The following is a 12,719-nucleotide window of genomic DNA, read 5'->3' on the forward strand; positions in this document are numbered from 1 at the left end:
TTATGACCATTTCAATTCCTATGACATTGTTATTCATCAGTATGAGTTTCCCAGTGATATTTTAAAAAGGTTAGCATAAAACAGGTGCAATTCAGTGTTGAAGGAAAATAAGAATTAGTTAAAGGTAGACAAAGTAAGCAAGAAACTTTAATTGATTGATGAAGAATTTGTAATTATAATGAAACAGAAAAAACTTTTTGCAAAATGCATCAAAGTTCTGAAAACTGATGCTGACAACTGATGCAGACAAGTTAAGCATTGAAGTAGAAGAAAAGCAAAACTTCATTATCCTTACGAAAGCAAATTCCTTTAGAAACACATTTTTTTTTTTGAATTATTCTCTCTCTCTCTCTCTCTTTATATATATATATATATATATATATATATATATATATATATATATATATATATATATATATATATATATATATATATAGATATAGATATATATAGATATATATATATATATGTGTATATATATATATATATATATATATATATATATATATATATATATATATATATATATATATATATATATATATATATATATATATATAAAAACACTCAATATAAAATATTTTTTAATTTGTACCATACTATATACCACTATATTACAACATATTTATATATATATATAACATATTTTGAAAACAACATAATTTTTTTTTTTTTGGTCAAGAAAAGATCAATATATCCTTGAAAAACCCTAAATTATCCTTGAAAAGTCCTAAAAATATCCTGGAATTTTAAATTAGCTTTTGGCTGGCCACCCTGAAAGAACTTTTCTTCTAATTCAACTCTCGAATCTTATGGCCATTTTTTTCCTTCAAGTCCAATTAAACAGGTTAACCCATTGTTAGACATTCAAATCACTCCAGCTTCGGTTGCTAAAGTCATATCTTGATTAAACTCTTCTACGGTTTGTGGTCCGGACAACATTCCTGTCTTACAAAGTTGTTCTCCAGAACTCTCTTCAATTTTCTCTAAACTATTTAATAAGTGCTTGACTGAGTATTGTTTTCCTGCCTGCTGGAAAATGTCATCTGTTGTTCTAATTTTCAAAAATTCCAGTGAACATCCTGACCCCTCCAAGTGTTGACCGATCAGTCTTCTTTCTGTTATTAGCAAGGTCTTTGAGTATTTGATCAACAAATTTCTCACATTCCGTCTTGAGTCAAATAACTTACTGTTAGACAATCGATACAGTTTTCAATCCTCTCGCTCTATGGTTAACTGATGTGACTGAAAGATTTCATCATGCAATAGATGAAGATGGGTAGGCTAGGGCTATTGGTCTTGATAAATCTAAGGCTTTCAACAAAGTTTGGCATGCTGGTCTTCTCCATAAGCTTGTTTTATATGGTGTATCTGGGAAAGTTTTTGAGATTATCAAATTTTTTAATTCTAACCGCTTTATTAAAGTCATCCTCAAGGGCCACCACACATTTTATTTCCATTAACTTTTAGGGTACCTCAAGGTTCTATCCTTGGTCCCGTTTTGTTTATTATCTACATTAATGATCTTCCAGACAACCTTGCATCTAAAGTAACTCTTTTTGCTGATGACTCTACTTTATACTACTGTCTTGATAAAAGTCTTTTCTTTTCGATCGCTTAGAATAGGCATCCAATCTTGAATCTGATCTCACTTCTGTAACAGATTGGGGCTCACAGTGGCTTATAAATTTTAACTCCAACAAAACTCAGTTATTTACTGCAAACAACTACTGTAGTACTGTTGACATTCCTATATTAATGGATGGCAACCCTCTCACTGAATTCTCTTCTTTACATCTTCTTATATTATTGTTTACTACTGACCTTTCATGGAAACCATTTTTTTTTTTTTTTTTTTAAACATCTTCGCTTCCAACAAGGCTGCAAGCAGCCACTAATTAAAGTTGGAAGTTACTGTAAGAGAAAAGATGAAGATTGTAGAGCAAGATAACGATTGACGGACGATTTAAAAGATTGCAAATTATATGAATCAGGAAAGCAAGATGAAGGAAGCGAATTCCAAAGAACTGATGTTCGAGAAAAAAAACTAGACAAATAAGCGTTTTTGGAGCACTTAGGAACAGTCACAGAAAAAGGATGACACTTAATTGAATGACGAGTAACAAGAGAATGAATTTTAGTAGATGGCACAAGAGACGCTAGCTCTTTAGAGCATTGCCCATTATAGTATTTGTAGAAAAGAGAAAGAGAAGCAACATTACGACGATGTGATAATGGTTGAAGGTTGGCTGCAAGAGCAGGTCCAACTATGTTTACAATGCGTTTTTGCACCTTGTCTAAAAGAGAAAGGGCATAATTAGAAGATCCGCCCCAGATATGGCAACAGTATTCCATACAAGGCCGGATTTGAGATTTATAGAGATAGAGAATAGAATCCAGAGTAAGAAAGTGGCGAGCTCGATAAAGAGATGCAACCTTAGCAGATGCTAATTTTGCAACCGATTTGATATATGGTTTCCAAGAAAGATTGGAAGTAAGAGTTAATCCTAGAAGATGAAGAGTAGGTGACTCATCGAGTACATCACCGTTCATAAATATAGGAAGATCTAAATTATTGCGATAACGATTGGCTGAAAAATTTGAGTTTTATCTGAATTAAATTTAATACAATTAATAATTTAATACAATAATTTAATAATTAATAATTTAATACAAAATACAATTGATTGCTAAATTATTATCTGCTAAGATTGCTTCACTGAATACTGTTGTCATATTTGGGCTGGTTCTTATAAAGATGCTCTTTCTCTTTTAGACAAGATTCGAAAGCGCATTGTAAACGTAGTTGGACTCGCTCTATCTGGTAAGTTTGAGCCTCTTTTCCATTGTCGTAAAGTTGCATCTTTTCTTTTCTACAAATACTATCATGGTTGCTACTCAAAGGAGCTATCATCTCTAGTTCCATGAACTAAAACCCATTCTCGTTTGACTCGTCATTCAGCAAAGTCTTATTCTTTTACTGTATCTGTCCCTGCATGCTCTAAAAACTTTTATTCATCTAGTTTTTTTCTCCGCACCTTAACCTTTTAGAACTCTCTCCCATCTTCATGTTTACCTGACTTATACAATCTTCAACTTTTTAAGTCTCTGTCAACGGTTTCCTCGTTCTATAACTCTATTCTTTTTTTCTAGTAACTCCCAACTTAATAGTGGTTGCATGCAGCCTTAATGGGAATGAATCAGAATAAAAAGAGAAATAAAATACTTATATTAATTTTATTTTAAAAACAAAATTAATAGTAGTGCTGTAAATATAAGATATAAATATATAGTGCTATAAATATGTTTCAAAATATTTTTGTTAAAAACAAGTTCTAATCTTAAAACTAAAAACTTTTTTTTCACTTTTTTTTTGAAAACCCTTTGAACCCATTCTAATTGTGTAAGTGTTTAAAAACTCTGTAGTAAGTACATTTTGATTATTCAAATCAGATATTTTTACAACCAAAAAAACTACACAGATTCATGGAGTTAATATTAATTTCTCAACAGGAAGTATAATAGTAAAACAGTAATTGTTTTTTGCTAATGTCTCAATAAATAAATTGATTTGATAATTTTTATGTCAACTCAAAACTTATTTTCTTTATTCACAAAATTAATGTCTTCTCAGCACTTGGGAATCCCTTTGAATATTTCTACAGGATTATAATTCCATATATATCTGAAATCGCAGATATTTCTTTCAACTTATACTTTTTTCTGATATTCAAAAAATTTTGTGTAAACATAAAATTAAATATATATTTTGCAATATATTTGTTTTTTTAACATTTTCAGTCCTTACCGATAGAAAAAATAAGAAAAGTTTCAAAAAAATTAATAAAGCAATCAGCTTAAAACTAAATTAATACAAATATAAGAGAAATAAGTTCTTTTTTATACTAAATGTTTTCCTGCTTTTTTAAAATATTTATTTAATATGATTAGTAATGATTGTTTTATTAACATAGTTTATTAACACATTTTTTGTTATTTTTCCAGGATTTTTACAACAATTTTTACATTTTGCAATATGTAACCAACCAAAAATTCAAATGTCCCCATGACTTGTAAAAAATGTATCAGTTACAGTCTTCTTTGTTTAGCCAGCGTTTTCACACTCAAGTCTTTTCGCGCTTACCCACAAAAACTCAAGACAAAAAATTTTTTTTTTTGAATTATTAAAGCTAAAAATGTTTTTGGATTTTTTTTTTTTGTTGTTTTTTTTTTTGGTTTTTGGATGTTTTTAGATTTTTTTTGGATTTTGGTATATAAAATTCCTAAGGTTTTGGGTTCAGGATTGAAATACATCTTAAACTGGGTGCTCAGCTACACGCTTTTAAAGTTAAAAATATTAAAAGTTATAAACAACTTCTAAAACAATTTAATATTAATCATTTTATTTGTTATCATGTTTATTTATAATTTAATTTCTATGGATGAAGTATGAAATGACTGTTGTGTTAGGCATTGAGTGTTATCTTCAGAAAATTGTTTTTTTTTTTTTTTGTATTTTTATTTATTTATTTTTTTTTGCGCAAATCTGAATAGAATACTTCAAGAAAATAACTTACTTTATTAAAAAAATTTCTATGCAAGAAGTAGTGCAATTTAACAAAATGTTTAGCACATTACTCATTGTGATTTCATAAAACTATCTTTTTTTTTTTTTTTTTTATTCAGGGACATTAACTTTTCCAAACTACCACAATTTCATTATTTCTTTAAACTGCGGCTTTGTAAATATAAATGATTTTTTATTTTTAAAAAGTTAAACAAAGATAAAAAATATTACTTGTTGCAAAAAAAAAAAACTTGAGTTAAATACTTTACCAGCACTTTTTTTTTGTGACAAAGGTTTAAGTTTCCAAGTACCATTTATTAAAAAATATATATAGTTGCGCTTTCACTTGCCTTATGACAAAAAAGTTAAACATACGCTTTATAAACGTTTTTGATGCAGTGTTATAACTAAGTGTTTACAAGGAATTTAAATAACTTTTTTAATTAAAATTTTTTCTAAATTATGAGGAAATTTATTCGTTATCACAATAATTTAGATCTTCCTATAATTATAAACAGTAATGTACTTGATGAGTCATCTACCCATTGTCTTCTAAGATTAACTCTTCTGATCTTTCTTGGAAACTACATATCAAATCCATTGCAAAATTAGCATCAGCTAAGGTTTCATCTCTTTGTCATGCTCGCTGCTTTCTTAAATTCTATTTTTTATCTATATAAATCTCAAATTCATCTTTGTATGGAGTATTGTTGCAGTATCTGCAGAGGATCTTTGAATTATGCCCTTTCTCTTTTGAACAAAGTCTAAAAATGCATTGGAAACATAGTTAGACCTGCTCTTGCTGCCAACCTTCAACCATTATTATATTGTTGTAATGTTGCTTCACTTTCTCTTTTCTATAAATACTATAATATATGCTGCTCTAAAGAGCTAGCGTCTTTTGTGCCATCTACTGAATTTCATTTTCGTGTTACGTGTCATTCAATTAAGTCTCATCTTTTTACTGTGACTGTTCCTAAGTGCTCTAAAAAAAAAAGTTTTGGCTAGGTTTTTTTTTTCAAACATTAGTTCTATGGAATTTGTTTCTTTATCTTGTTTTCCTGATTCATATAATTTGCAATCTTTCAAGTCATCTGCTAATTGTTATCTTGCTTTATAAACTTCATCTTTTCTCTTCCAGTAACTTTCAACTCTAATAGTGGTTGCTTGCAACCTTGTTGGAAGTGAAGATGTTTTAAAAAAAAACCTTATCCCTTTGTAACTCTCTTCCTGTTTTCCTGACTCATACAACCTACAACTTTTAAAGTCTTCCATGAACCTTTACCTTGCACTTTAACTTTATTCTTTGTTTTCTAGTAACTCATAACTTAATAGTGATTGCTTGCAGCCTTGTTGGGAGTGAATCAGAAGTGAATGCTTGCAGCCTTGTTGGGAGTGAATCAGGATTAAAAAGAAAAAATTAAACAGCATAGATTAAGATTAAAATTTGCAGTTCGCTAAAACTGCAGTACCATTGACACCACTTACATCATTCATACCAATGACACAATATTGCAAACTTCAAAAAACATTAAATCTTCATAAAAATAAAAAACAAAAATTATATGTTAAAGCTTTATGCAAGAGCAAAAAAATAATTGCAATTTCAAATAATATGATGACTCATGTTGGGTAAAAAAACATCTAAATACAAGGTCTTCAGGGATTGAAAAGAAATTTATTTGAAAAATATTTTCTTGAAAAAAAGTTTCAGAGAAAACAAAATGTTTTTTTTTTTTTTTTTTTTCAACTTTTTTTAAATAACTTGATAATTATGATAAGCAAGTAGAATGTTCCAAAGTGATTAATTGTAAAAGCTGCAGAAAAAATGTTTCACAAATATTGGCATGGGAAAATGTTGTCATTAGATCTGCACCACAACCTTCACAACTTTTACCACCACAACCTGTCTTTCTTTTTCATTATCATGAATCTGAATTTTTTTCTGTCAAAAAAAAAAATTTTAATTTTGATCTTCCATGCTTGTGTAAACTAAGGATGGGTGTAAAACATTAAAAAAAATTTCAAAAAATGTTTAATTTTTATCTTCAAAATTTAAGATAATTTCTTTTTATTAATTAAAGCAATTATTTCAATTTAGTTTGGTTTATTTTGTGAAAATGAAAGTTTAATATTTGTCAGTCACTCACTGTTATTTGCAGGATCTGCAGTTGGATCTCTCATTTGTGGATGGCTAGCTGATAAGTATGATTTTTTTCAAATTTCTCAATTCATTTTCTTTGTAAATTATATGTGTTTTTTGTTTTCAATTATTTCTTGACGCAGTCAAATTATTTTTTTAGTTATTTGTAGTATATTTATTTTATGTTATTACTTTAATACATTTTTTGACTTAATTTTTAAAATTATACAAGATGTTGGGTACTGTAGGCTAGGTACTACTACTGTAGGCTAGGTACTACTACTGTAGGCTAGGTACTACTACTGTAGGCTAGGTACTACTACTGTAGGCTAGGTACTACTACTGTAGGCTAGTTACTACTACTGTAGGCTAGGTACTACTACTGTAGGCTAGGTACTACTACTGTAGGCTAGGTACTACTACTGTAGGCTAGGTACTACTACTGTAGGCTAGGTACTACTACTGTAGGCTAGGTACTACTACTGTAGGCTAGGTACTACTACTGTAGGCTAGGTACTACTACTGTAGGCTAGGTACTACTACTGTAGGCTAGGTACTACTACTGTAGGCTAGGTACTACCACTGTAGGCTAGGTACTACTACTGTAGGCTAGGTACTACTACTGTAGGCTAGGTACTACTACTGTAGGCTAGGTACTACTACTGTAGGCTAGGTACTACTACTGTAGGCTAGGTACTACTACTGTAGGCTAGGTACTACTACTGTAGGCTAGGTACTACTACTGTAGGCTAGGTACTACTACTGTAGGCTAGGTACTACTGTCGGTCGAACACTCTTTATTAGCTCATGGGACAAGTTTAACATTTTTTAATTTAAAACTACTTTCAATAGTTTATGAGTTATCTCATTAATTGCAATAATGGAAATGATAACAACAAAAATAAAGTTAGTATGAGTTCTCTCAATTATTAGTAATTATTATAAGCAAGGTTTATCATAATAATAATAATAATAATAATAATAATAATAATAATAATAATAATATTAATAACTTACAAAAATAATGTCAATAATTTAGTTAATAGGTATCAGTCATTTTTATGTATCATTTCAAGTTAGTAATTTAAATACGAATATGCTTGTTTGTTTTATTTTTTTGTTGTTGTTTTTTTTTAAACTAATACACTCCTAACAACCACTAATTAAGTTGGGATAGAATAAAAAACAAAGAAGAGAGCTGATGAGCAGTTGACAAAAGACTTAGAAAACCGTAAATGGTATTTTTTCTGAAAACATCAATATGGCAGAAATATCTGAAGCACCAATGTTTGCAGAAAATATCAAGATGAATCAAACTTTTTTGGGCATACAATAAATGGACGCAACAGCTGGATGATAAATCAACCAAGATTGTGTTTTGGTTAATGGAACAACTGATAATAGCTTGCTTGAGCAGCGACCACAAAGTATTTGTAAAAATGAGAAAGAGATACAATCTTATGGCAATGGGACAGTGGCTCACGCTTGGCAGATATAGTAGGTCTAGCTATATTTACAAGGTGTTTTAGGACCTTGTCAAAATAAGAAAGAGCATCATTAGAAGAACCAGTCTATATACACATATTCCATAAAAAGATAAGTAAGAAATTTTTAGAAGTAGATAATCAAATCATCAATAAGAATAAATAATATTTTTTATTCTATTTTTTATTCTATTTTTTTTTTTTTTTTTTATTTTTTTTTTATTTTTTTTTTTTTGGTAACATATTTCCATCTAAAAGTAAATATAGTTGTAGGATAATTTAAACCATCAACAAAACTCTTTGTCTAGGTCAGTAAGTTTACGCTACAGGTATTTAAATAAAACAAAAATACAAATATTTTTTAATTTAACTTAACATGAGGGTTTAAAGTAACATGAAGGTCTATTACTTATGGTATTAGTAAATAATAAAGAAAATAATTTTTTCACTTTGAAAATTGTTTTCAAATTTTTTACTAATTATTTCATACAAATATTTAGAGAATCTTAAAATTTAATAGTGATCAAAAAAAAAAAAAAATTAATTTCCCACAATATATCATTGATAGACAAAACAACTGTTATATTTGAAACTATGGTATTAAAGTTTTTATTTTTGTCTTGCAGTATATTTTTATGCTTAACAACCTATAATATATTTTTTTTTACTTGATGAAATACAGCATTTTTTGTATTTAGTGAGATTTTTTTTTTTTTGCACTTCAGGACAGAAAATAATTATCTTTTTAAGAGATTATAAATAGGATATATCTAAGTATAATGTAATATCTTAATAATATGTGAAGACCACAGTGGAAAAACTAGCGTTGTCACATTTAAAAAATTTATATAAAATAAAGAGAAAAAAATTGTAATAAAAACTATAAAAATTTTGTTTTTGATTAAACTTAATAAAAATATAATTTTTATTTTTCTTATCTTAAATATTCTTTGATTTATATAAATACTTAAAAATTAATAATCAATAAAAACTTTTCAAATGTGACAACGCTGGTGTTTTCACTGAGGTCTTCATGTAATAGCTATTGTTTTAGTAAGATAGTAAATATTTAGTAATATTAATTTTAAATATTTTTCATATATATTTATTTATAATAACTTAAAGTTTATTTTTATGTAGGTGTATTTATATAATATATTTACATAGTTTTATGTGTGTATATATATAATAGCTTCAAATGTTTGAATATATACAAAATATGACATATTTTAAATGAAAAATATTTTCTGTTAAAGATATGGTAGAAGACAATTGCTGATTCCATGTAACATCGTAGTTATAAGTGTAGCATTTGCTAGTGCTTTCTCGCCAACATACTGGTTATTTGCATGCTCCAGATTTGTTGTTGGTTTTTTTGGAGGTACAACATTAGCTATAATGTTTATATTAAGCTCAGAGTTGGTTGGATCGCGTTATCGTCCCACTGCTGGAATCGTATTGTGGTTTTTCTTCACTTTTGCACTGGTGATGTTAGGTTTAGTTGCTATGAAAGTTAGAAAATGGAAGATGCTTATGATTGTTTCAACTGCTCCTTATTTTTTGGTTATTCCACTTTTATTGTAAGTGTATACAATTTTTACTATTTTACTTATAAATCTCAAAATATAAATACTACGTAAATGAAAATTCTTATTAATCTTGATAGTCTTAAATAGGTTTAAATATTTTTTTAATGTATTTACTATTAGAACTCAAAGGTTTTATCAATTTTTAAATTTTGAAAAAAAACGGTTGTGTCATTATAATTATATGATTAAGTTAATTTTATTTATTTATATATAAATATATATAAATATATATATATATATATATATATATATATATATATATATATATATTAATTATGTTAATACTTGTAATTATATGTTAGTTATATGTTTTTATAATAAAAAATATAGAATTAAATATAAAACATAAAAGTTTTAAAATTTGATAAATTTTTTTTTTAAATTGAATTGAAAATAAATAATTTTATCAAATTCTGTTCAATTGTTTGCATTGGTAGTTTTATTCCTGAATCTTTACGCTGGATGCATTTAAATAGAAAGATGGAACAGCTACACCGGGATATTCAAAGAATTGCTAAGATCAATGGAAAAGAACCATTACTCATAGAGCTATCTCCTTTAAATGAAAAAGAATTATCTGTTAAACCATGGATGTTGTTTAGTACCAAAAAAATGGCATTTACTACCTTGAGTATTGGTTTTGCTTGGTAAGAATTATATATGCAAAATATACATATACATATATACAATATTAGAATGTATAATATTAATTAGTATCTGTTAGGCTGGCACCACTATCCACCACTTTTTGCTAGAGTATAAATCATCTAACTGCTTTTCTTTTCTCTGGTAATATAACAGTATAACAAAGTGTATAACAGTATAACACAGTATAACAAAGTGGGATAAAACTTTGAATTTTCTAAAAACAATCCTATTTTTTTTGCCAATTTTAAGTACTTCATTATTATTTTTTTGCATATTTCTTTAATAAAAGTGAATAGAATATATTTAAATCCTATAATATTTTAATATCAAATTTAATGCTGTTGCTTCTGCTGCTGCTGTTGTCATTACTCATTCGTGCGTGTTTGCACAGATCTCACTACAGCCAAGTTAATGGAAACAAAAAGTCACTCCACTTATTTATAAGAAAATGCGAATGAAAGTGTATGCAAATAATTAATTTGTGAAGCCTTCTAATTATGTAATTTTGAAACATATATCAAGTTTTACAGTTTTACTTTTACTTTAAAATTGCATTGCAGCAACATCTCCTTAATTTTGATTTATAGCATTTATTTGTTGTTTAATAAAGTCTTTTGTTTGTTAAATAGTGTTAAAATGTTCCTCGAACAATACACCTTAGTAGCTAAATTTTTTTTTTTTTAAATAAGTTTTCATTATATGGTAAAAATTAAAATGTATAAGTATATATATATATATATATATATATATATATATATATATATATATATATATATATATGTATATATATATATATATATATATATATATATATATATATATATATATATATATATATATATATATATATATATATGTATATATATATATATATATATATATATATATATATATATATATATATATATTTGTATATTTACATAGTTCGATCTCCATCATGTCCCTGATAGTACAACATCTAACTTGGGAGTTTCTAAGTGTAATTATATTTTAATTTAGGTTTTTTTAATTAATTAATTTTTTTAAACTTTAGGTTTATCAATGGACTTGTTTATTATGGATTGTCAGTTGCTGTTGATAACTTAAGTAATCATTTTTATCGCAATTACATTTTATCAAGTTTAATTGAGCTGCCTGCTATTTTAATTGGTATTCTGGGAGCCACATAGTGAGTTTTTTGTTACATAATCAATTCCTTATTACAAAATAAATGTTTTTATTCTTGCAAAGCAAATTTTTTGTTGTTTATTGATTATTTCTTTTTGTTACATGCAAGTGTTTTCTTAGTTATATAGAGTAAGTAATGCAGTAGTGGTGTAGTAGTATAGTGCTCGCTTCATAAGCGACAAATTCCAACTCACAGATAGCCCTGGTAGTATCACGCTCAACTTGTTTGTGCTTTGGAGTTATAGAGTTGAGAGAGGTTTGTAACCACAATTAAAGTAGCCTCCTCCACTGTAGAGGCCTTGACCTTAGGGAGGTGATTTTTAATTAGAATTAAAAATAACCTTCCCAAGGTCAAGGTCAACATTAATTTCTATGTTAAAATATAAGAAAAGGTTTCCTTTTTTATATTATATCTTTTATTTACATAGTAGTAATTACATATCTCTTTGTTAAATTAAAGTTTTTTATTAATGCATTATGCTTATAAAAGAAAATTAAGCCATTGCAAATTGCAATGGCTTATTTTTCACTTATAGGCATAATGCATTGCCTTTTCAGGACAGGAGTGCAATCACACACCTTATATGACTACACATACAATATTTTGTTTCAACAACTTGGCCACGGTACTTTGCATGTTTTGCTAACTTGCATGTTTTAAAGATGCGCTGAAAAAACTAAACTTAAGCGATGTGAAAATTAAAAATAAACAAACCAAATCAAAATCTTAATGAATAATAAAACAATTAAAAGATAAACCATTTAATTTTTACTGCTTTATCTTTTATCTATTTTATCATTTGTTAAGATTTTAATTTTTTTTTTGTTAAGTTTTGTATTTTTTTACTTATTTTTTATTTTTATTTTCAGTTTATGGTTTGTTTATTTGTAATTTTAGTTTAAGTTTACATTTGTTTATTCAGTGCACTTTTTAAAAGCTCTAATTTTCAAAACTTGCAAAGAGCTGTGGCCTACAAAACAAAATATTATAAATGTGGACATGTAAGGCGTGCGAACACATGCCTTTTCTGAGAAGGCTTGGATTGCTAATTTTTATATTTTAGTAGAAATTTTTATGTTAAAACAATTTTATTTCTAAAATTATATAATTTTTTAGATTA

At 27.1% G+C, this 12,719-nt stretch overlaps 1 protein-coding gene across 2 annotated transcripts in view; it reads left to right on the forward strand.

The window, feature by feature from the left end:
• LOC136092333 (solute carrier family 22 member 15-like) overlaps nt 1-12,719 on the forward strand; it is a 33,277-nt gene that overhangs the window by 15,287 nt on the left and 5,271 nt on the right. For both annotated transcript variants that reach the window (XM_065820316.1, XM_065820317.1), the window contains exons 3-6: nt 6,669-6,772; nt 9,451-9,774; nt 10,221-10,430; nt 11,465-11,599. In XM_065820316.1, coding sequence (XP_065676388.1) covers nt 6,669-6,772; nt 9,451-9,774; nt 10,221-10,430; nt 11,465-11,599 — 773 coding nt within the window. The remainder of the gene's footprint in view (nt 1-6,668; nt 6,773-9,450; nt 9,775-10,220; nt 10,431-11,464; nt 11,600-12,719) is intronic.

The sequence above is a fragment of the Hydra vulgaris genome, chromosome 15, assembly GCF_038396675.1.
Source record: "Hydra vulgaris chromosome 15, alternate assembly HydraT2T_AEP".
NCBI lineage: Eukaryota > Metazoa > Cnidaria > Hydrozoa > Anthoathecata > Hydridae > Hydra > Hydra vulgaris.